We start from the raw sequence: 25,105 nt of genomic DNA, 5'->3' as shown, positions 1-25,105 counted from the left end.
CATTACTCCTGCAGGTGGACAAACCGTGAGCCCAGAGACACCCTAGGGCAATTTCAGCGATTTTAAGAGGAGCAGAGAGAAAAGTGGGGTGTTCCCCATTCCCACATCAAAACAAGTGTTTGGGAACGTTCTTGAAGCCCGCATCTCCGTCTTCAGTGAGGAAACGTTTACAGACTAGTATTAAGTCAAAGTATCGCTGGAGATCTGACAAAAGAGCGATTTCTGTGCTTTCAGTCACTGGGTGAAACCTCTGCTTTCAAATATTAAGTGTCTGCTTTACACTTGACATTTAATCAGATTTAAATAACATCATAGTATGGAATAGTTTATAAATGTTTATTAAACGTCCGTAATTTTTACAAAGCAAATATTAATAGCAAGAGGCAAAATTTTTGCAAAATATGTACAAAAGTAAAAAGCCTGGATGACTAGCAACTCATTTTATCAAATCAAACCATTCTTTCCACTTTCAGACCTCCTGTAGAAATAATTTATTGCCAATCCTGAACTAAAGCACTGACAGAAAAAAAATTTACAACAGTATCAGATAATGTGCTCAGTTCTGGGAAGGTTATAAAAAGATACATGTATAAAAAATCCTAAGCCACAAATACTTTCATACAGAGCTAATACAAATCATGTTTTGTTAGGTACAGTATCTATGAGGTTGTTATGAAATAGACTTTTTGATAAGGCTTCCGTGGTAAATGAGCTCCACCTTTAGACTAGTAAAGCCATTTAAACATGTTGCGATTCTGCTTTCAAGTAAGAGGTAAAGAAAGGGTAAATGGTATCGTCTGTTGCACTGTTACATATACTTTCCAAGAATTAACCCCTACCTGCCCCCTCTGTTTTTTTCCCTAGAGCCATCAAATAGGCATGATTTGAGAACAAATGCAGCCCTTTTACTATGGCAAGAAATATTATAAACGAGCTTTCCAAAGACAAACCCAAATCAGAGAACAGGTACAAGTAGCATACTTCTACCATGACCGTCACTGACTGATGATGTAGGCGTACTGGGTCCCTACTTCCATCCTTCTGGACATTTTCATTATCAAAGGTAATGTGGTTTTGGAAAGGTCGCAGAATCTCTCATCAACCCAGAAATGACTGCCCTATCATTAACACTTTGTTCCATACGAGCTCTGGCATTTGAAATCAGATGGTTAGACCTAGATGTCACAAGAATGAACAGAGTTATTTAAATGCTAACTATACATTCAAGTACAGACATAAGAATGCTAGTGGCACAAACACTGGTACTTCAGATTATGTTAATAATCACTTATCAGCCTAAGGTGAGTATCAACTCAATGGTACTTGAAAAGGCCATAAAGTTCAACTTGTTTAAAATGGTCCGGCTTAGACTTATACTTTAATCTCTCTATAAATTTATTAAGCCCTAACCTCGTACCATAAAATAATGGGTATGTACTATCACTTGCTTTATTTGGAACAGGGGGACATGTACACACCACTCACGTACAAGTCCCTCCCTTCCTCATGTTTACTACACTGAAGAGCCAACCTGTGTCCTATCACTAAAAAAAAGAAAAAAAAAAAACAGTACTTTTTGTCCAGCAGCACAAACACATGGACAGATCATCTGTAATTAATGTAACTTTATGTACTGAAATGATGGGAAAGAGAGATAAAGTCAGATTTCCAACTGAAAAAAGACATGCAAAATTTATTCTCGATCCCTCAATTAAAACTAAAAGAAATGAAAAGGTAACAGAGTGACTGTCTCTAGATTTATTAGGGAGTTTATTACAAATGTTTGACTGAGCTTTACAGGCACGATTTCATGGATTCAAACAAGAAATTAAGAGTTAACACTGGTATTTAGCCTTCTCATTACATATACAGAAATAACATTGCTACAAATTGCAATGAAGAGAATCTTGTTTCAAATGGCTTGGTTTGGGGTTTTGTCTAAATGTATCATTATATAATGAAAGCACCAATTTGAGGGTTTCTCAAATAGTGATTTGAGTTTCAGAACATAACAGAACATAACTTGGTGACTTTATTCTTCACATAAATAAGGCATAACACCGGATATGTGTACTAATGCTGAAAATACATTTTACCAAAAGCATAAATACAAGTATTGGGGTATACATTGGAAGTTCAGATTTACTCATTCCCGCTTACAAACAATTCTGGGGCATATGATTTTTGTGAGTCTGAACCAACACTTCTAATCACTTCTGGTATTAAGGGAATCTTCCTTTCTTCTACTTTATACTGACCACTGCCAACAAATGAACAAGGACCTCGCTCGACAACCTCCCTTGGGAGTTTAACCAGAGGACCTTCACCATGTAAAATACACGCCAGTGCAGCTTCAAACCAAACCAAACAGCCAAACCATGTTCACTCCACGATGCCTTCTTTGGTCGCTGCTGTGATCTAGCTGTCAAATGCCCTTTCCAGACAATACAATTGAGAAGAAGATTTCAATGCAATATATTTGGCAGCAAGCAATGATACGGGTTATTAAAAATATCTGACAGAGGCATTACATTATTTGGATCTTCAGAAAAACGTCTGACAATACCTCTTCCCTATAAGATAATCAAGGCAAAACTCTGTGCTGTTCTTTGATTTATAAGGCAACTCTGTATACTATAAATTTCTTCAAGATCAGTGAAGACACTTGTGTGACATTTCTTAAGAATTAATAAGCAAGAAGACACTCAGACTTAAGAGGAGAATGTAATAGAGAATTGGGCACATTTTATTCCAAATCATAACCATGAAGACTTAGAAAATCAAACACACTGAACAGCTTTAAAGCCAACTTACATATTTAGAGACTGGGGGGACACTGGCATAGGGCAAAACTATGAGCTCCCTTTCAGCTTTGTCACTGAATCTCATCTCCCTCTTCACACAGTGGTGTTTCAAAAGGGTCTGGTTTTCATGCTGTAGGTATAGGACTCCTTCAAACGGTTTAAAAGTACAGTATATAAAACATGTGGACTAAAGCCTTCAGATTGGAACTTAAAGTTCCACTGAGTGTCTAAACCAGCCTGCCATTAAATGTAAGTAATTTACTGCCTCAAAATATAGGCTAGGTTTTATTTTAAAAGAAAGCTGACTTTGAGACTTCACACACGTCAGGAAAGGAAATCTCAAATGCCCAAAGTAATATCCTATCTATTTGGTGTTTTAACATTTCTCTGTGGTAGTCAAAATGGTGCTTGTCAGGCAGTATTTATGGTTCATATATTTCAGATCTGAAATATAACTTAACTGAGAGTAACCTTCCTCTTTATACATACACTGGAGTGAAATGATGCTTTGGCCATTCGATAGGACCATTTGCTAAATTTACACACAGACCTTCCACCCAAAGTCTCCACGTTACTGTGCATATACTCAGATACTCCTCGGCCCTGAAATGGTTCTAACTCTGTGGATTAAACAATGCACTCTTTTTGGTAAGAAGCACTATAGATACAGAACTATTCTGATGTGCGTGAACTCTGCTGTACTATGGACGCCTGCATCAGGATGTAGGGCTACATGTCAATAGCTCAGGTGTCGACCAAGACACGAAAACACTGGCAGTTATGGGGGTAATGATGGTGGAGTTTCAAATGCAAGAAAAGTCAGGTACATTGAGAACAATCCCTGGTCAGTTCACTGCAAAGCCCTATTCTTACTAGACAGCAAGACAGACCCAGAGCCACTGTCTTAGAAAGGCTGGGTGATCCAGAATGTTGACCAATCTTTCAAGGACTTTCTAGCCAATAAAATACCTGAGAACACAGTCAGCTATACAGTAAAGTGAAAGATATCACGGTCTTAATCCCAATTTTCAGGAAAGGAAGAAAAGCCATCAGACTTTCCAAACTGTCACCAGTCTCGTACATCTGTTTCTCTAATCCAATTCTGACACTACACATAACCTACAGGGCAGTATTTTTAGTACTGCAAACCAGCCACTCTGATGAGTTCACTATGAATGTATCTGTAATTGCAAAGCTACTTCATGGGTACGTTTTAATTTGGTAAGTGGTGGAGGAGGTCAAATGTAATCACCTTTCAGTATGAACTAAAAAAATTACTACTTATTCTTGAAAGTATCCTTGAAACCTTCAAAATGTACCTCAAGAAAGCTGGAATTTCGTAAACAATGATGTTGCAAACACACACATACTCTTTCAGAGACACACCAAGAATGAATAAGAATCTCAAATAGAAGTGAATAGTGTGACAGGAAAATACTGCCCTTGGCAAGCTCCAAAAAACAAAAAACATCCCATAAATGCCACCGTCTGGAGTTGATGGGAACAGACAGGAGAGCGAAAGAACAAGGTTTGTGATGGTGCAGCAGTGATCCCACCGTAAGGACCCACATCAGCTGAGACAGGATTTCAAAGTCTGAGAGTAAAACACATAATATTCTTGGGCAAGGGTGTATTTATTTAGGACGTTCTGTTATCAGGTTCTCGCACATTTTTAGCTGCTGCTATGGCCAGAAGGTTTCCCGTATAGCACACTGATTACATGATATTTAAATATGAAAAGGGCAAATAACATTTCACTCATGACTTTTAATCAAAACACTACGGATGGCATGCGCCTGCCTTGTGCTCCCCTGGACCATTTGTGAGCGTTCATTACCATCAGACCAGAGATCCTCATGTAAACTTTAAACACACCAGAATATTGCCTTCAGAAACCACAGAAATTTAAAAAACAAAACAACTGCTGTGTATATAAGCAATCAGAAAACGGTGAAGGCTGAATCTGGGTGAAGCTACAGAACGCCATTCCTTAGATCACACATTTTCCAGTGGCCCTTTCAAAACAGGTCACCATAAAGCTGGGCACAAGTGTGGCTGCTACCTGCAGGGCGAACAAAAGGTATCTTACTCGTTCTAGAACTGAACATTCTCAACCTCAGGCCTACAAATATTAAGGACACCTTCTATACTTGGCACTACAGGAGAATTCAGTTTGAAAAGTGGAAGAATTTAAAGCCTGAGGGATGCCTTGTCTGAGGTCTGGCAGGAAATGACTCCACTCCAATGGAAGCCGGAGTGAAAGAGATCAAAGCCAAGCCTCAGCAGATATTGGCCCCGTGTTACTCAGCGGCTCTCAGCCACAACCAAAGGCCGCAGAAGAACGACTAAGATTTCCAAGAAGTTAAACACAGAATCAAGATTTTTCTAATTCCTGTTGTAAACTTCTATTTTAAAGAAACAAAACAAACCGAAAACAATCAAAAAGACAAAAAGGTACGAAGACAGCGAGTCTTCTGTACGTCACTGGAGCATGAGCTGCTTGAGGTTGTCGTGAAGGATGGTGTCCTTCACGTCACGGAAGACGAGGCGGATGTTCTCCGTGTTGATGGCTGTGGTGAAGTGGTGGTACAGGGGCTTCTGCTGCTGGTCTCGCCGCTTGTTCCGGAAACACTCCACCAGGAATTTTTGGACGTCTCTTAAGCAGTGGGGATCCCCTTCGAATTCTAAGAAATAGTCTTTGATGCTCACAATTTGCACTTTCTCCTCAAGCAAATCTGTCTTGTTCAAGAAGAGAATTATGGAGACGTTGCTGAAAACCCGGTTATTGACGATGGTTTCAAAAATGTTCAGAGACTCTGTCAGGCGATTGGTCAGACGATCTTCCATAAGCACCTGGTCAAACTCACTTGAGGAAACAAGGAAAAGTATTGATGTCACGCTGTCGAAGCATTCAAACCAACGTTTTCTTTCTGATCTCTGACCACCTACATCAACCATTTTGAAAGGGACATTTTTAATTTCAAAGTCGTACTCGTGAATGCCTTTGGTGGGTCTTCTGGCTAGCAGAATGTCTTGCTGTGATGGAATGTAATCCTGGAAAAGAAAAAAAATCGTTTCCTACTCAGTAATCCAGGAGTAATGAGAATATTTAATGTACTACTAACTGGGCTAGCGAATGGATACGTAAACAAAAGTATCTTTTAAATGACAATCCCCTGGTAACATTAAAGCATCAACGCTATTCTGATGCTCATCATAAAACAGCAAGATACGCTGCAATGTTAGCGTCCGCACTGGTTCGAAATTCGCCGCAAATGAAGGCGCCTATGATTTTTTCAGCCTGCCGGACGACCCGAGTGTCCGTCCACGCGTGACGCCCACCGTGCCAGCAGCCGCCTGCCGCTGCGTGTCCACGGCCACGGTCACGGCTCCTCGCCCCTCCGTCAACAGCGGCGGGGCCCCAAGTCAAGGTTCTCCGCCCCCTGCGGCCCCTGCTCTGCGCCCCTGCCTGCAGGACCGACAGCTCTACCCGGGTCGCCTATGTTCTCACTGCTGCAACGCGGCCTCTGCTCTGCACCCTTGACCGAGCTCACTCTGCGGGGCTTCCCAGCTGTTGGCGGGGGGCCGTCTCCGTGGCAGGGCCCCAGCTTTTCTCCTCTGCCGGCACCCGTGCCCGGACACAGCGGTGTCTCGGAGGGAGGGTCTACACCAAGACCCTGGACAGATGGATGGACGTACGGACAGAAGCTGCTGGCCTCCCGAGCCCCTGGCTGTGGCCGACAGTGAGTGCCCCTGGGCGGTGAAACTGGTTCTTTCTTCTCAGCTTAGTATTTTTCCAGAACTTTGATGGAGCTTTTGGACAATACTGAACAGGAAGGCTTTAAATGCTCATCACCAAGGTCACAATTTTTTTAAATCAAGGCAAGGTTTTAAAACAATGCCAACTGTTACTCACAGTGCTGCATTTTATACCTTTCCAAATACTATGATTTTGAAATTTCATTACAGTGTGAATACTTATCTCCTTAAAATAGTGTAGCTAAGAATCAAAAAAAAAAAAAAAAACAAAACAGAAAAAACCCAGCAGTTCTCAGTTGTCTGCAACCCACAGCGATGTATAAAGTGCCCACAGGGCTCTAATGAGACACGCTGGGGCTCGCACGTGTACCCCAGCTCCCGCAGACGCACGCGCACCTGCCTCGTCTGTAAGCAGCACCACCCCGATTCTCTGCCCGGCCCCGGCTTTCGGCTGACACTTAATCATGAACTGTTTCACATGCTGACACGGTTGTATTTCATTTTAAAAGAGCATAACATACATCAAATGGATCAGTGTGCTATCATTTACATAAATATTCCCCTACTAGTGGTCATTTAGGTTGGTTCCAATTTTTTGCTTAATATAAATGCTGCAATTAAAATTCTCATGCACATCCTTCTTTCCCCCCCTTTTGGGCTATTTCCTGAAACTGAATAACCAGGAATAAGATGGTGATGCAGTCAAGGCTTGTGAAGATTTTCATGACTGGGACCTAATGTCCACCTGCTCTCCAGAAAGGTGCGGCCGGTTCACGGCACTCGTGCGTGCCAGCCGCCTCAGAAACAGGCCAGCCCCGAGGGGCAATTTTTAATTTTCTAATTTCATAAAAATAAAAAGTCCTTTATTATTGCCTTAGTTAGGCGCTCAGGGCTAATTCACATAGAGCGCAAACACAGGACGAGGTAATCAAGTGCTCAAGGGTCTGGCAGAGCCACGGGGATTAGGACTGTGGATGCTACAGCCAGCTGCCCACAGACCACCTGGGTGACCTGCAACAAGTCATCACTTAACCTCTCTGCGTCTCAGTTTTCTCACCTGTGAAAAACACAGACAACAGCACCCACGGGGTGCTGTGAGGACTAAACACGGCAAGTGGGTGAAGCGCTTAGGAACCGGGTTCGGCACACAGCCCGTGTGTTACTGTCCAGCGGTTCCCACTGTCACCACTGCTGCCAAGAGAGGGAAACCAAGGCAGCAACGGCCCCCCTACCTGTGCGCACCTGACAGCCCTCCACGGATGCAGCCTCTTCAGTCCCAACACTCACCGTCTTCGTCCCCAGCCCCGTCCACCAGGACGCTCTCCTGCCCACGTCCTGCCCCGCCCGCACCCCAAGCCTGCCCCTCACGGTGGACCTTCTCCATCACCTCCTACTTTATATCAAATCCCGCTGCTCCTTCTCTGAACCTTCCTCACCTTTTCTTTCCCCTCTTTATTTTCACTGCCCCCGTTTTTTAACATCTCAGCCTGGATTACCATCTTGCCCCTTGGTCCTCCGCACCTCCTGGGTCCACCTCTAAGCCCCCAGAGACCACCCCTCCTGCACCATGCCCTCAGAGCTGGCGGTGAGGCCCCTCCCTGCAGCAGACCAGACCTCGCTGACCCGGCTTCCATGACCCTCCTTATTCCTTGTTTTCCGGAACCGGCAGACTCTGCCCCACCTCGTCAGGCTCCCCAGAGCCCAGCGTGGAGAGCTGCACGAGCCTCACATCCTGAGACCGCCGCATGTCGTCAGCGTGATGCGTGACTGTGCAACGAACGGCGCATCCAGACCCTGGTGACTGCCTTCCTGAAATCTGTTCTTGTACGTTAGAGCCAAGCACTTCTGTCAGACAGATGTGCCTCCTGACCCCAGGCATGGCCCGCTGTGCGCGTCCCCTCGTCCCCCCAGCCGCCCAGGCTCACGTCCTCTCAAGGGCTAGCTCCAGCTTCTCCATCCATGCACTAACACCATCTTCACCATCAGTCTCATTTAATCGTCCTCTGCTTGTTTTATGTATGTTAGTTTTGTCTCTGACTAGAATGAGTTCCTTAAACATGGAGGTCAAAGAACCAAACAGCTACTGACGAGCAGATATTACAACTGCAAGGCACCAACCTGAACACCTCACGGGGCGGCACGGATTGAACTGCGTTCCGGCACCGTCCCCGCACACCCCGCCTGCGTTCATGTGCTGAAGCCCTAACCCTCAGTGTGACTGTCTTTGGGGACAGGGCTTTTAGGAGGCGACCAAGGTTAAATGAAGTCATATGGGTGGTGTCCTAATCAGGTAAGTGTTGGTGGCCTTAAAAAGAAGAGGCCATACACTTCTTGCACGTGTGTGTGCTGACCAAAGGGCACGTCAAGGCACAGCGAGAAGGCCACAGCCTACAAGTCAGGAAGAGTCCTCACGAGAAACCGACCATGCTAGCAACTTGACCTTGGACTTCTAGCTTCAAAAACTACAAGAAATAAAGGTCTGTTATTTAAGCCACCCAGCATGTGGTATTTCGTTATGGCAGCCTGAGCAGACTTTTGAGACATGGGGTTTATTTCACGTAATCGCCCCCGAGCCCGACGGGGATGGTTCTCTTACTATGCCTATGATGTGGATGAAGAAACTAACGTCTAGAGATGCCTAAGGTCACACAGCCAGTCTGTGATGGAACTGGGATTGGAACTCTGGTGGTCTGGCTGCAGAGCCCTGTCCTTGACCCCTGTGGTTCCATCTCCCAGAGGGCCATGGGGCTTGGCACACAGCGGGGATTCAACGGTCCTAGAACTTCAGTCAGAGATGGCGAAGCAAACGCAATCTCGTGACCTGTCTGATGTGCACAGAGTGGGCGGCCAGTCTGCAGCACACCCACATTTATTCTCCTCGCCTTTACAACTACCTACTGATCACAAAAACACTTTTTTGTTTTTATTCCAGATGTGGCCTCAAAACTGTTCTCAGCGTAAGCCTCTAAGCAGCCAGTACAAACTGACGGGGGCTGGCTCTGAGTCACTCGCTCCGACGCTATTTGTTGAGCGCCTACGAGGCACCAGGCACTGTCACCGGGCAGCAAGGACTCAGCCCTTCACAACCAAGACCCGAGGTCCTTGCCCTCAGGGAAAGAGGTGGGGGAAAGACCAGCAAAACCTGTAAGTGAAGAGACCAACTGTAACAAGAACAATCGAGCCTGAGAAGAGCCAGTGCTGACGCTGAAGACAGCGGAGGGGACCCACCTCGAATGGCTGCTCAAGGAAGGCCTGTCCGAAAAGGCAGACTGAGAAGAACGGGGCGAATGCGCACTACTGGGATCAGAAAACGTGAAATAACTCTTAAAGAATTAGTTTACCTACTAAAGCTTCTCTCCATTTGGCTTATACGGAACTTTTTTTTAAGGCTTATTGCAATCTGACCACACGGAAAAGTGACAATGAAACAAGTCTTAATACAAAGTCTCACTGATGTGGATTGAGTGAACAAAAACAGACAAATACAGAGACCCTAACTTCTAGAGCACCTGTGTCTACGAAACAGGTGGGAGAAACACATACTGACTGAACGGCAGACAAGTGCAATTTAGCAAAATACAAAAAAATAAGGGAAAATGCAAAACTTAGCGTTCTAGACACACATATGGTACTTTCCTACTTGCAATAGGTTTCATTTTGTGCTTTCCTTCTGTTTTATTTTTAAAGTTAAACATCTCGAAGAACCCATAAAACCACATTAAACTTTACAACAGAAATCTGGTTTAAGAGGCGGCATACGAAGCTATACTCAATTGAATGGGTCACCACTGACGCTAGGGCAATGGTTTTCGAGCATTTTCTAAGCAGCACAAAGCTTCCTTCCAGTGAAATCTCTGCACAAGTCCAACACAGAGAGCGGCCAGCACCAGCCCTCGCCAGTCGGCCACGGCCTCAAGGACGCACTACAGGACAGTCTGATGGTCCAGCTCCTTTGCAAGGGCGACTCCTCCCACATCACGGCCTTGAGAATCCAGCCTCCTACGCTCCACCCCAACACACGGGGGGTCCTGGACTGGAAAATAACGTTTGCTGAAAAGTTCTGAAATCAATCAGCCCACCGCGTTCTTTCGGTTTCCACTTACAGAAAAGCAAAAGACACTGACGTAGGCTAGTTAATGTGCCACCTCATTTTCAAGCATAAACTTCTTTCCATAAAGAGTTTTACTTTCACAAAATAGTGGACAGGGCATTCCTCAAGGAACTGGCAGAGGTCAGGACAGGAGAGGGAGAAAACATGAAGCAGGAACAGTCGGCATACTGCCACTAGGAAAAAGGATACCGCTTAATACATCATTTTTCTAAGTTTCCTTATCCTAACTACTGCCTTCAAATGGCAATAAACACAAACATTCAGTCTGAAAACTTACTGGTTCTCCAAGTTTATCCAAGTTATCCAGGAAATATTTTACAGATTCACCCTGAAAACAAGAAGAAAATAAATAGTTATTAGGGCTTAGAGATGGAAGACTTTGCTACAACAGTTTATATTAAACTGTCTGGTTGTACACTTAATCCAAATCCAAACATACTTCGTTTAGTCACCAATTTCAGACTGAGCAGCTAACCCCACTAAAGACACATAAAGTGTCTGCCTCTGTCAAAGTGCTGCAGCCTGGCGAGGCTCACAGAGTCCTTACAGAAGCCATACCCCAAGCACTCGTCCATTCGGACAGGATCACATGTACGTGTTCCGATGTATCTGTGTATCCAAAGGGAAGATGTAATTAAAAGGTGAAAACTGCTTTTGCGATACACATACAACTACAAGTCAGGTGGGATTATTTCTGTCTACATTTTTCAATCACGTTTATATCAAAAGCGAAGCAGGGATGAGGTGAGAACACCTAACAGGCAAGCGCCTAGACGGACACGCCTTTTTGCTCCTGAACCCTGAATAAGGCTGCAGGCTTCACCTCTCCTCCCTACCTGAGTGATCAGTCTACCCTGTCTGAGCCCAGACTTCTATCAGACCTCAGGCAATTTCCAACATCTAAAGTGCATGAGAACACATTCCTAAGAGGAAATACTCGAACAAAGGACCGGCAGGGCTGTGTCCTGGAGTCTCCCAGGGTCCTCCCGGTCCTGCTGGGTTTCTACCAGCGCAGCACTTGTCCTGCCCGAGCTCCAGAAGGCAGTGCTTCTTTCACACAGAAGAGAATTCCCTGAAGACCTTGTCTGACTGCAGGTTCTGAGGGGGCATCTGAGGGGACAGGGGCGGGCACGTAATTCCTGCAATTCAGGTGATTTCTGGGACCACAGTTTGAGTCACGAGGCCTTAAAGCGGCAGTTCTCAAGATTTTAGTCTCTGGATCCCTTCATACGTCTGAAAATTCTTCAGGATCCCGAAAAGACGTTGTTTAAGTGGGTTATGGTTACCAGTACTTACCACGTTAGAAGGTAAAACTGAGACACTGTAACAAATATTTATTAATTCATTTAAAAATATCAATAATAAACCCATTCACGTTAACGTATTTTAGTGTAGCTTCATAAAAGCCAGTGAGACACTTCTGCTTCTGCATCTGAACTGCTACTACAGGTCGTTTCCGCTGTAGCATATGAAGATCTGGCCTCACAAAGAATGCTGATTGGAAAAGGGAGCATTTTGATAACCTTTGTAACTGTAGATATTTTTGTTTCTACACCAGAATTTGACAAACGGTAGTTTCTTGAAAGTGACGTCCCTGTGGAATGGAAAGCCTACGGATGAACTTTCTGCACTTTTGTTACAGACACTAAAATTCACTGGTCTATCTTGTACTTTGAATGGGTCTTTCACCCACCCACAATTTTGTAACACCAAGCGCTGATCACATGGAACATGGTGGGCAATTAAGTATACAGCTCTTCCAAATGTCGGCATGTTTCATGACATAATATTAAGAAAATCATATTCATTAACATCATAATGATCTCATAAGAAGCCTTAAGGCTTGGGAAGTTGACAACCTCACAGTGGTGGGCAGATACAAGTTTTCCTAAATTCTGATTTTCACTTGAAAGCTCAAATTTTATCAATGGCAACAAATACTGTTACTTTCCTTGAACTGGCAGGCTAAACTTCATTCATTTTCTAAAACAATGCCTGTCAAATGCCCAAGTCTGAGTAAGTTGATTGTTTCTTTCAAGTAGAAATGGTGTTCCACGAAAAATACAGTTAGTTCAGCTCACGTCACAACCAGTCACAAAAGTATTTTCCCTGGAGACCACAGTCCTGCTGCAGGAGCGTTTTCAGTGTGCCGCCCAAGCCAGCATACGGCGTAGTACAGAGCTGCTGAAACTGATCTAACACAACTTTTACTGCTTAATCAAGGATCTCTTCAGTGAACCTGGTGTGTGTGTCTTAAACTGCAGATGTAGAGCGGTGATGAATACACCAACTAGTAGTGTGTTTGGGGCTGATACCCCATCTGCGCTCAGGCACTGGCTGGCAACTGCAGCCCTGCTGTTCTGTTCTATCGGTGCGAGTGTCAGCTTAATGAAGGGAAAGAACATCTTAAGTGACACCCTCAAGAGTGCTGAACACGAAGACTCCTTTTAAAGGGTTTCTGGGATCCCCAGTGGTCCACGGACCGCACTTGAGAACTGCTGCCTTAAAGCACATGGTGGCGAGCGCGTACACGGGCATGTGCTTGTGGTGGGCACGGGGGGAAGGGGGGGTGGGGAGGCCTGGCTGCAATCTCCTGGTGACTGCGAAGGAGCAGCGGCAGATGAGTCTGCCTTCTTCTGGACCTGGAACATTCGTACAGTGTTTATAGCACCTAAAGATGATTTTTAAGAGAAGGGAAAAGAAAAAGCTTCCAAAAAATTCATTCTGGGGTAATGAAGAGATTATTTGGTCAAGCCTGTACAGGTACTTTGCATTATTTCATCCATTTTAATGAAAAACATAATATTTTTGGTTTTATGATGGACAACATATATAGGCCAAAGGGAATTTGGGCTTAATCTTTAAATAACATCAATATTTACTTATTGAGTTGTCTGTACAACCCAAATGAGGCTATATATTTAAAGTACTTTAAAAAGTAAAATTCAAACGAATATTACCAATCCTGTTACACTGAAGTATACACGGTAGAGTCTCTTGGACAAATGTGATAAAAAGCAGTCACTCTGCTTCTGCATGAGTAAGACTTACAGAACTGCTACCCTTTCAGTAATGTACACATTGAATACTTACATAATGTTAAATACCTTAAATGAAATTCAGAACATTTCAGAAAGGTGTTTTTTTGTTTTGGTTTTGGTTTTTTCTTGCGGTACGCGGGCCTCTCACTGCTGTGGCCTCTCCCGTTGCGGAGCACAGGCTCCGGACGCGCAGGCTCAGCGGCCATGGCTCACGGGCCCAGCTGCTCCGCAGCACGTAGGATCCTCCCAGACCGGGGCACGAACCCGTGTCCCCTGCATCGGCAGGCGGACTCCCAACCACTGCGCCACCAGGGAAGCCCCAAAAAGGTGTTTTTTGACTGGTGTTATATGTTGCATTAATTGACTTTCCTTGATTTTAGAATTAGTAAAATTCACTGTAGAAAACTTGAAAATTAGAAAAAGGAACAAAGAAGGAAAGAGGCAATAATCATTAATTCCATCGTTCAGAAACAACTACAGTTAACGCTTGAAGAGATTGCCTTCCAATCACTTTTTGTATATTTAACACTGCTGAAATAATATAGACAACTCTGCATCCTTATTTTTCACTTACGTAACTGTAAGTACATTTTAACGGTCAAAATAATTCCCAGTATTTATATGCTAAAAAGTTAACTAAAACCGCTAATCTAATGTTGGATATTTGAGTTATTTCCACCTTTTAAATAAGGTTTTAATATTTTAAAAATAAATAATGTTGTGTAAACAGCTTTATGCGCTCTTGAATTACATTCTTAGTGATCTCAGAAGAATTACTAAGGCAAAGAGATCCAACGTTTTTAATACGCCTACTACTCACTGACACACAGGTCCTATTGATTCTCTCCTACACAACAGCTACAACACTGAGTATATGAATAGTGAAACTATGAGGACGAAAAATAAGCCAAGATCACAGGAGAGTGTCTTACAGATGCTTCTGTAATAAGCTAGAATGCGGACTCTCAGCGGCCCCACGCTGTGCGGGCTGCTGCTCATCACTTTGGGACCCCAGAGCAAAGGAGCTCTGTGTGAAAGAGAAAATAACACGTTCCATATCCAAACTGACAATGAAGGTTCAACTACACAAAAATTTACTTCAATTAATATTGCTGTTTAACTAATGGTCAAATAAACGAAGGTTAAAGTAACCCTAAGATGAACATATTATCGAAAGCAGCAAGCCTTTCCCCCTTTAAGAGCTAAACGCTTACACCGAACCCACCATTTCTGAGGGTGTTGGGAAACTGGTATACTCATTCTAGCGACCTTGCAAGTTCACACAAACTGTTTAGAGAGTACGAGTAGTATAAAGCTTTTCATGAACTTTTGCATATTCTAAGGAACTTACTGAACATAAAACGACACAAACAAAACGATATTTTACTTGATGCTACCTATAATAGCAAGATTTGGAAGTTTATTTTCCCACTTATTACGGGAATGAGTTAATAAATTTTGGCACACTAACATAACAACATAGTATAAGTCATCAGGTAACAATTATTTCGATACAATCGCTACATATGAAATATGTATGCCGTTAAGAGCTCAATTAAAGCAGGGGCTGACACAGCTAAGCTCCGCAACCCCTTACCCGACCCACACGCTGCTCGTATGCTCACCCCTACACCCACCTGGCAGCAAAACCTGACCTCAAGCGGCTGAGGCTCCTTATATAGTCTTTATTTCTCCTACTTAGTGAAACTGTTCAAATGTTTTGCTGCAAAAGAAGTGTGGAGGGACTTCCCTGCTGGTCCAGTGGTAAAGAATCTGCCTTGCAATGAATGCAGGGGACGCGGGTTCGATCCCTAGTCGGGAACTAAGATCCCACATGCCGCGGGGCAACTAAGCCCGCGTGCCAGAACTACTGAGCTCGTGTGCCTCAACTAGAGCCTGTGTGCCGCAAACTACAGGGCCCACGCACCCTGGAACCCATGCACCACAGATACAGAGCCCAGGCGCCATGGAGTCTGTGCAGCACAGCTAGAGAGAAGCCCGCGCGCCACAACGAAGAGCCCACGCACCGCAATGAAAGATCCCACATGCCGCAACTAAGACCCGACGCAGCCAAAAAATTATAATAGAAAGTAATAATAAGTAAATAAATAGAAAAACAAAAGAAGTGTGGAGATTACGTAATAAACAGTACATGCATTATATTATCTATCTGTAATCCAAAAAATTCTTAATGCCATTAATAAATGTGGACTCGGGGATTTATGATAAGAATAGTTCTGCATTACATATGCTTTGATTTTCGCTATTTAAAATATGGACAAGGTAACTTTGCACTTCTGTGAGTGACTATATTCTCTTTTCAAAAAAGGAAAAAAGGAAAAATCATCCCTATTTGTTCTTCTCTTGGTATTACAATACAAATATAAAAAAGTATTTAGAAAGTTCTTTTCACTGAAGCTTCCTGATTTAACTGCATTCCCTAAGAGGGAATCTTAGATCTTTGGGGTTCAAATTATTACATACCTTTGTTTATTAGGAATTCATCATCTCACCAAAATCAAATAATATAACACAAATATGCACGTGCTCCTGTTATTAAGCTTCAGCTTCTACTGAAGAAAGTTTCATCAGTGTAATTTACAAAGTCCTTTGTGCACTTGAGACTGTATAAAATCTAAACAAAAACATTTTAATACATTTCACACATTTAAATGCGTGGATTATCCCTAATATTTTAAGTCCTAAATAAAGTCCCCTTTGCCTTCTCCCCCATCACCCGGCCAGGACTCAAGGATTATAAATGCTTTAAAATATTATTCCTAAGAAAAACACATTTTGGTTTAAAATAACTCCTCAAAAAAAAGCTATTTACATCATAGGTGATACTACTAATCCTTGCATTAGTGAGAAAACTGAAAGTGGGAGACATAAGAATAATCTTAATCATCTTTTAATGCACGTGGTGGTAACTCTTACTGTTAAGAGATGAAGTTTAGCCAAATGAACCTATTCTGAAATAAAACAGTTTTAAACACACGCATGCAAACGCACACGTGCATATGCGAACACACACATGCTATAAAAGGATGAATACTTTTCTGAATTAGGTAATTTAAGGGAAATTTCTTTTTTTTTTTTTTTTGCTGTACGCGGGCCTCTCACTGTCGTGGCCTCTCCCGTTGCGGAGCACAGGCTCCGGACGCGCAGGCTCAGCGGCCATGGCTCACGGGCCCAGCTGCTCTGCGGCATGTGGGATCTTCCCGGACCGGGGCACAAACCCGTGTCCCCTGCATCGGCAGGCGGACTCTCAACCACTGCGCCACCAGGGAAGCCCTAAGGGAAATTTCTTACAGTAGCTTTAAAGACCTTTTACTGGGAAAAAAAAAAAAAAGAGAGAGAGAGAGAGAGAGAGAGAAATCTTTCACAACCTAAAAAAACAAAAAAACCCCACCAAACTAAAAAATATAAAATGTGTGTTATTTGCAACTGAACCATGAAGGACATAGAAAGTGAATAACGGCATCTCTGTTCTCAGTAACCGAGAGCTTCTGCCCTGGCCTTTTGTCTGAGCGTTAGGCCCTCATGCAAATCGGATACCTCGCTCAGTGCCTGGCACCTGGCGGCCTGGCTCCCTCCTCCCCAAGTGTCCGGTGAACGAAGTGTGACTAACCAGGGGGTGATTCCCCTCAAATCCTTTTCCCTAACCGGTTCAGAGGTGATCGGAAGTCTTCTGGTTGTCTAATATTACCACTAAATCTAGTCCTTTCCCTAACACTGAGCCATCTGCAAGTCTCTAGACTTGTCTGGGCCTCAATTTAACCGTCAGTAAAACGAGGAAGTCGCGTGGTTCAATGCATAATCACCAGAGCTCTGTCAGCCCTAGGCAACAATTTCAGTTTGTACAATTGATTTAAATTTAAGTTCTTCTTTCCTTTATCTACGTGCCTGTTACCCTTAAAGTCACTTTTGTTGTGACTCATTATTCAGGTTGTGTTGCTTAGTCTCCTGGCTAACACAGAAGTAAACAATTTCATGTATCAGGCAAGAAAGACCACGGGTTTAAGACTCACTCTTTGTTGGTTATGACTTGAGAGCTATTGTAACTCTCCACAGTATGATTTATGTTACGGAAGGGAATTTTTAATAAAATTCCAAAGAAAAGCCATTTCGCACTTACGACTTTTTAAGTTTCAGATGTTTTAGGTCATCCCTTAGTTCTTTTTCTCTGTTTGAAATGCTGAGATAACTTTCTAGTTACCGAAGCAAGGCTGAAGCGTCCGCCGTGGCGCGGCACTCCTGAAGTTTCCGTACTTCCTTAACCTGTGGATGTTTGGGTTCTGCCTAAACAAGGGCAGAGCAGCCAGTGGGTCTGGGTTCTACTCGCAAGACAGGCTCTGCTACTGACAAAGCCAGGGAACCCTGGTGAAGTTAACTCCAAGGACAAAATAAAATGACATGATATTAATTTGTGTCAGCTTTGCAGAGCTGAGCCTAAACTAGGAATGGCTTCAATGTCGTCCCCATTTACAAGAGTCATGTGTTAGAAAGACTGTCTTTGCTTGCAGAGACAAAACGGGTCAGGGACCCTGAGTTTGAAGGTAACAGAAGAGCTGAGAACATAAATTAGAAAATAACTTCTATTAAACAAATGTGTAATTATAGGGATACCTGGCAGTTTATTGGCCCAGTTATCAAACAAGTGACAGATTTATTCAGCACCCTCTTGTGCACGGCTAAAATATATACAGGACAGGATTTAGAATGTACTACTTTAAAAGGATGTGGAGGGGCTGCCCTGGTGGCGCAGTGGTTAAGAATCCGCCTGCCAGTGCAGGGGACACGGGTTCGAGCCCTGGACCGAGAAGATCCCACATGCCACGGAGCAACTAAGCCCGTGCGCCACAACTACTGAGCCTGTGCTCTAAAGCCTGCGAGCCACAACTACTGAGCCTGCGTGCCACAACTACTGAAGCCCTTGCGCCTAGAGCCTGTGCTCCGCAACAAGAGAAGCCACCGCAATGAGAAGCCTGCGCACCACAACGAAGGGTAGCCCGCGCTCGCCGCAACTAGAGAAAGCCCGTGCGCAGCAACAAAGACCCAAAGCAGCCAAAAATAAATAAATTAATTTAAAAAAAAAAGGATGTGGAATTTCAGCTAGATAGCCAAAGAATACACAAGAAGAAATTATCTGCTTTTTAAGAAGAATATACTCATTTACTGGCAGCTTCATAGCAACAGGAAGGGGACGACTCTACTTAAACAATATAGGTACAATCTAGAGGAGATTTTAACTTCAAAGTCTTATTTAAATTTCTAAGGTCTATAGAGATAAGGATCAACTTCAGATATTTTAAAAGCAAGGCATACATATTCTAGAAAGCAGTTTGGTAATCTGTAACAGGGGCTGTAGAAACGGCCCAGGCCCTAGAGCTGCGGGAGTAGCACAGGAGCGGAGCGGATGCCACTGCGGCAGAGGGGGAGCCACTGGGGCGCTCCCTTCTTGTGTTTCATATATTCTAGCCCAGGGTCCTCCAACCATGACCTGTAGGCCAGACCCAGCCCACTGTCTGTGTTTGTGTGGCCCATTTAAGGAGTTTGGAAAAAAAAAAAATTAAAAGACTACTTCATGATATCTGAAAATGATATGAAATTCAAATTTCAGTGTCCATAAATAACACCGCATCGGAGCACAGCCGTGCTCATCGGTTTATGTCCTTACTGTCTACAGCTGCTTCCTGGCCGCCGCCAGGACAGCAGTCGTGACAGGCCACGCGTGGTGCTCTTCACTCTGCACCACGAACTGCACGGACGCAGTTGTAACGTGAAAATGTTTCAAGTGTCATCAGTAGTGCAATACCATGACTTTTTGTTTTTTTATTATTACTAGTGCACGTCCAGCAAAACAAGCAGAAAAGAAGAGGACTTTCTGTGTCGCGCTTTCAAGGCACAATGGAATGTGGATCATTTTGATATCAAATGAGATGGCAAAGCCCCGTGTTTATTATGCAATGACCCTACGACTGCGCTAAAAGTACACACGGACATCAATACTACCAGACAAACACTCTGCAAAATAATCCCAACTCCTACAGAAAAGCAATAGTCAGAAAAATTACAAAATTTTAAATGGAATAGCTCATCACAGAATTTCTTCACAAGAGGGAAAAAACGAAAATGAGACGGCAGCTGATAGCTGACAAGTTTCCAAGGAGTTCGCATTTGTTAGCCAAGCAAGGACTGCCACGGACTGCTCAGCGGTTGTGTACTCAAGGGATCAATGCCAAGGGTGAAGTGACTGAAGAATAAGCCTGTGTGAATAGGCTGTGTGGAAGAACTACAGATGAGGCTACTGTCAAGGAAGCTGAGCAAACACTGCGTCAGCACAACCTGAATTGGGACGTGCACTACAACTGACGGTGGTAAAAATGTGGGGAGAAGAAAAAGGACGCATTTACAAAGACTGTGAAGATGGTTACATCATGTACTCTTCACCAGCAGGGACTCTGTAGGAAATACATTAAATCTATATTGTTACTGAACCAGTATTGTTAACGACGAATTTAATTCACTCTCATGGACTTGACCATCACCAGTTCCGTGAATTTCTGTCAGAAACAGAAGCTGAATATGCTGATTTGCCCTATTACACCAGTTCCATGTCTTGGCAGAGGTAAGTTTTTACTGAGATTTTTTGAACTAATGGATGAAATCGAATTTTTTCTGAACAAGAACCACCTTCAACCACTAATGCAGAACACTGAATGGCTTTTCAAAATCAGCTTTAGGGAAGACTTGATTACATTTCATAATGAATTCAATCCAAAACTAAAAGGCAAAACAGTTTCTTGCAAACTTTATACTGTGGTAAAATCATGTTGACAATTAGTGTTACTGGAATCATAAGCAATGTCCAACTGCTTTATACCCTTTCTTTGCTGTCAAGTTAAAACAGTAGGCCTCCATTCTCATGCAAATGTGCAGCAGATATACATTTCTAAAGTCAAACTACAGTTCCAGCAACATCTTTCAGACCGTAATACAAGTGTAAAAAAAAATCCATACTTCAAAATCCATTTAACTGTGCAACGACTGGAAATGGTAAACCTGCAATGTAAATGACATGCCCAGAGGCAAACACCAGGAACAAGCTAACAGAATTCTCTAAATGTCTTCCAAGCAAAGTCTATGCTCAATTAAAACCAGATGCTTGGGTTTCCCTGGTGGCACAGTGGCTAAGAATACACCTGCCAATGTAGGGGGCACGGGTTTGAGCCCTGGTCCGGGAAGATCCCATATGCCACGGAGCAACAAAGCCCCGTGCGCCACAACTACTGAGCCTGCGCTCTAGAGCCCTCGAGCCACAACTACTGGGCCCACGTGCCACAACTACTGAAGCCTGCACGCCTAGAGCCTATGCTCCGCAACAGGAGAAGCCACTGCAATGAGAAGCCCACACACCGCAACGAAGAGTAGCCCCCGCTCGCCGCAACTAGAGAAAGCCTGCGCGCAGCAACGAAGACCCAACACAGCCAAAAATACATAAATAAAAAAAATAAAAATTAAAAACAAAACAAAAAAACTCCCCCAAATGCTCACTTGGCAGTACCCATCTGTGTGCAAAGACACTTCCAAGGGCGGAACGTGTAAAATCATTAAGGGATGAACATTTGCACCTGACTGTGATAACAGGGAACACCAAAACCCTGAACCCTACTTAAGCAAAATGTCATCCCCTTCCAAAAGAATCCAATTCTTCTCATTAGTAAACCTATACTACAAAAAACCGTAGGCAACTTTATTATGTTCTGAATTGCGTCAATAAAAACATCTGTGCAAACCTGAACTCTCTCCTGTTACACTGATTTTGTCTCCTGGCATGTGACGTCTAAGGTATCACACCACCGGGCCCTTTACAGAAAGCCTCTGACTCCTGTGCTAGCCAAGCGCTTCTTCATCTCGGCAGAGCCTCAGGACCACCTAACGTGCTCCTTAGAGACAAAGACCCCCAGGCCCACCACAACTCCACCAAACCAAACTTTTCCGAAGGCCCACGAGACATGGTTCTGAGGGGCCGGCTCCAGCATCAGCTCAGATCTGCACAGACAGCAGATTTTATTCAAAACTGGATTTTATATTAATTTTACCTTTTGATACTGATTATATCAAATCACCTAGGGTTTTTATTAAAAGCTTTGTAAAAATGCCAAGAATATTAAGAATCCAGATCAGAAACTTATTTAGCTTCTTCATCTTATTACAAAAGTAGGTTTCAAGCAATATTTACTTGAGTTCAACTAGGTCTCACATGAAAAGCATCAGGCCTCCATTTGACATATTTGAATTGTGACATAAACAGCCGAATTAAGTCTAGAAATAGCTTTCTTTCTCTCTCTCTCTTTTTTTTTTTTGTGGTACACGGGCCTCTCACCGTCGTGGCCTCTCCCGTTGCGGAGCAGAGGCTCCGGATGCGCAGGCTCAGCGGCCATGGCTCACAGGCCCAGCCACTCCGCGGCACGTGGGATCCTCCCGGACCGGGGCACGAACCCACGTCCCCTGCATCGGCAGGCAGACTCTCAACCACTGCGCCACCAGGGAAGCCCTCTTTCTCTTTTTTAAAAACTGATTTGGTGATTCAGACACACTTTATTTCCTGTGTTACTACAGTTCTAGCAGCCTTCCTCTCCATATTCCTAGAGCCCATTTTCAAATGTCCAACAGCCTTCAAAACTTAACTCCCAGAGATTTTTGTGGTTAAAAATTAATGCACCTGGTACTCTAGCTGTAACACTGTTAAGCAGCTAAAAAAAGCATAAATGAGAACAAGTATTAGAACTGCTACTTATATTTTAGCAATAGGACCCTAATGAACTTAAAACCTCAATTAAACTTATAAAATTATTTTGCTTCTGCAACAGACACTGAAACTTTGCATGACAGGTAAATAAAGCAATGCAGTGTTTAATAAGGAGCACATAAGGAGCACTATCTTTTTACCTGGTAAACAGGTGAAAATTACACTGTGGAATGAAAAAAGAGGTAAGTAATGCAGTGGATTTCAGTTTGCTACTAAAATGAACTACTGTTGCTTAATCTTGTCAAATGTCTGGAATTTAATTGCAGGCTTATTGGGTATGTCTATAAATGGCAGAAAATCCACTGTGAAGAAGTAAGTCAATTAGAAAGAAAGAAGTGAATTAAAAAGCATCCCGGGCTTCCCTGGTGTCACAGTGGTTCAGAATCCACCTGCCAATGCAGGGGACACGGGTTCGAACCCTGGTCCGGGAAGATCCCATGTGCCGTGGAGCAACTAAGCCCGTGCGCCACAACTACTGAGCCTGCGCTCTAGAGCCCGCTAGTCACAACTACAGAAGCCTACACACCTAGAGCCCGTGCTCTGCAACAAGAGAAGCCACCGCAATGAGAAACCTGCGCAGCACAACGAAGAGTAGACCCCACTCGCCACAACTAGAGAAAGCCCGCGCGCAGCAACGAAGACCCAACGCAGCCAAAAAAAGGAAAAAAAGCATCCCATTTTTATGTGTGGAGGCCCTTTTAGTTATGAGATTAGCATTACCTAAAATGGTTTTTTAAGAGTAAACATATTTCTTGAGAGTACAAGAAATATTAAAATTCAAAGAAAATCTATATTACCAAGACAATTAAGCAGTGAGAAATTTTCTTTTGAAATCTAAGTATACATGTGATTCTGAAAATGATGGCATAACTCGAAGTTAATATCCAGTTTCTCTTTATATAGAGAAGCAACCACTAGCCAAGTACTACAAACAACAAACACTTCCTGAAGTACTAGTAAACTACAGAACAGAGGTCTGTGTTCTAAAATAGCTAAATGCAACGGTTTAAAGTGGTTCACACCCTTGCCATGCACTTTAAGTCCTTCCATTTGCAAGTCTGGAATATTCAAAGAGGAAAAGGAATCAAGACATAAAATTACAAATCTGTTTACTCTTTAAACTGGTTACAACTGTGAACTCAACTGCCGTATGGTGCTGCCCTGATTGCCGTAGCAAGGTTTCTGTATACCTATAACATGCCTTTAATTGTCATCAGTCTTACAATCCCAAAACTAAGCCAGGTAGAAATGTTCTCTGAATATTCATTAGGCAGGCTTCACTATGCATATATTTGGAGAACATCTATTCAATAGGAAACTAATTAACTTGCCTTTAAAAGTGACCTAGAAGTACGGTTGTTGTTTTTTTTTAAATCAATAATTCATATTTTGTATACACTTGTAGTTTCAGCCCTGCAAATATCCTGGTGAAGCCACACCTAAATAAGGAGGCTTTAAATATTCTATGAATAGACTCTGTAATATAAGCCTTTCCATCTAACATTTACTTATATATAAGGTTTACAGCAAAATTTAAATGCCCAATAAGTAAGGTACAAAATGGAAATATGTGAGGTCAAAGCTGGCTAATGAATCCAGACTCCTCCTTTCAATAAGGACGTGGCTAGTAATAAAGACAGAAGGTAATACTTCTTACTGGATGGGTTCTGGGTCTTTTTTCCTCCTTAGTTTTTATTTCAAAATAAACTACAATGGAGCGGCTGGCGAGCCCACACACAGGGTAGGCATGAGACTCTCCTGGTGCTCAGGCCCTCGCCACGAACAGCCTCACTTCTGCGTTCATCCGCCTGCCCTTCCAACATTCTTGCTTTGCCTGGTCTTCACAAAGGACCCATTTTACTATTTCTTATCTTTGAGATGACCTACTTTTTTTTTTTTTTTAATGACTTTCTCTATTCATTTTTCTCTGGACAAAAACATTGTAAGGTATTGAAGTGACACACAGCACATGTTTAATAAGGGGATACTGTCATTTTTATCACTGAAGCATAAAGTACTACCACTCATGCCTGTTCTTTGGTTCACAAGGAGAAAGACAGTATTTACTTATATTCAAAGAAATACAAGCTATTTTCTTTTGCTCTGTAGACAGGTCAAAATTAAGTAGGCTCCAACTGAATGCACTTCCAAATTTCTTGCTGGCATTTTCTATGTACGTCACTCAAAACTCCCAAAAGAGCCAAAATTAGTCAGTTACGTTAAAACCATCCAAACATTTGAAAATATTTTTCAAATTAAATAGCTCTCCAAACTAAGATAGTTTATAATAGCCTAAACAGAATTTCAGAAAGAATACCTCTAAACAGTTAGTTTCAGATTTTTCTTGCATATAAGCTATAAAAACAAACTAGTGCACGATATTAGTAATAAGAAATTTTTGGAAAGAAGTTAACACTTTATTTTGTAAATTGCCGTTTTCTTGCCACTGCTCACAAATTAATAAATTCTTTTTTATATCAAGTTTTCTAATTAGACTTATCAACAAAATGATTTAAAGCTAATGATCTTAGTTTTCTAAGAGTACTCCTGTCGTCCCACCAAATTCCAGTTGACA

The 25,105-nt window shown here is 43.0% G+C and overlaps 1 protein-coding gene across 2 annotated transcripts in view; it reads right to left on the bottom strand.

The window, feature by feature from the left end:
- Window positions 1-322: 322 nt before the first annotated feature.
- The window catches only part of GNA13 (G protein subunit alpha 13), a gene marked incomplete at its 5' end in the record, with an annotated part of 41,127 nt that continues 16,344 nt past the window's right edge, over window positions 323-25,105 (bottom strand). For both annotated transcript variants that reach the window (XM_082678065.1, XM_082678066.1), the window contains 2 exons: window positions 323-5,858; window positions 10,952-11,002. In XM_082678065.1, coding sequence (XP_082534191.1) covers window positions 5,286-5,858; window positions 10,952-11,002 — 624 coding nt within the window. In that variant the 3' untranslated portion in view covers window positions 323-5,285. The remainder of the gene's footprint in view (window positions 5,859-10,951; window positions 11,003-25,105) is intronic.

This window comes from Grampus griseus (genome assembly GCF_964374135.1).
Source record: "Grampus griseus genome assembly, chromosome: 20".
Classification (NCBI taxonomy): domain Eukaryota; kingdom Metazoa; phylum Chordata; class Mammalia; order Artiodactyla; family Delphinidae; genus Grampus; species Grampus griseus.
This window is presented reverse-complemented; position numbering and strand designations above follow the sequence as displayed.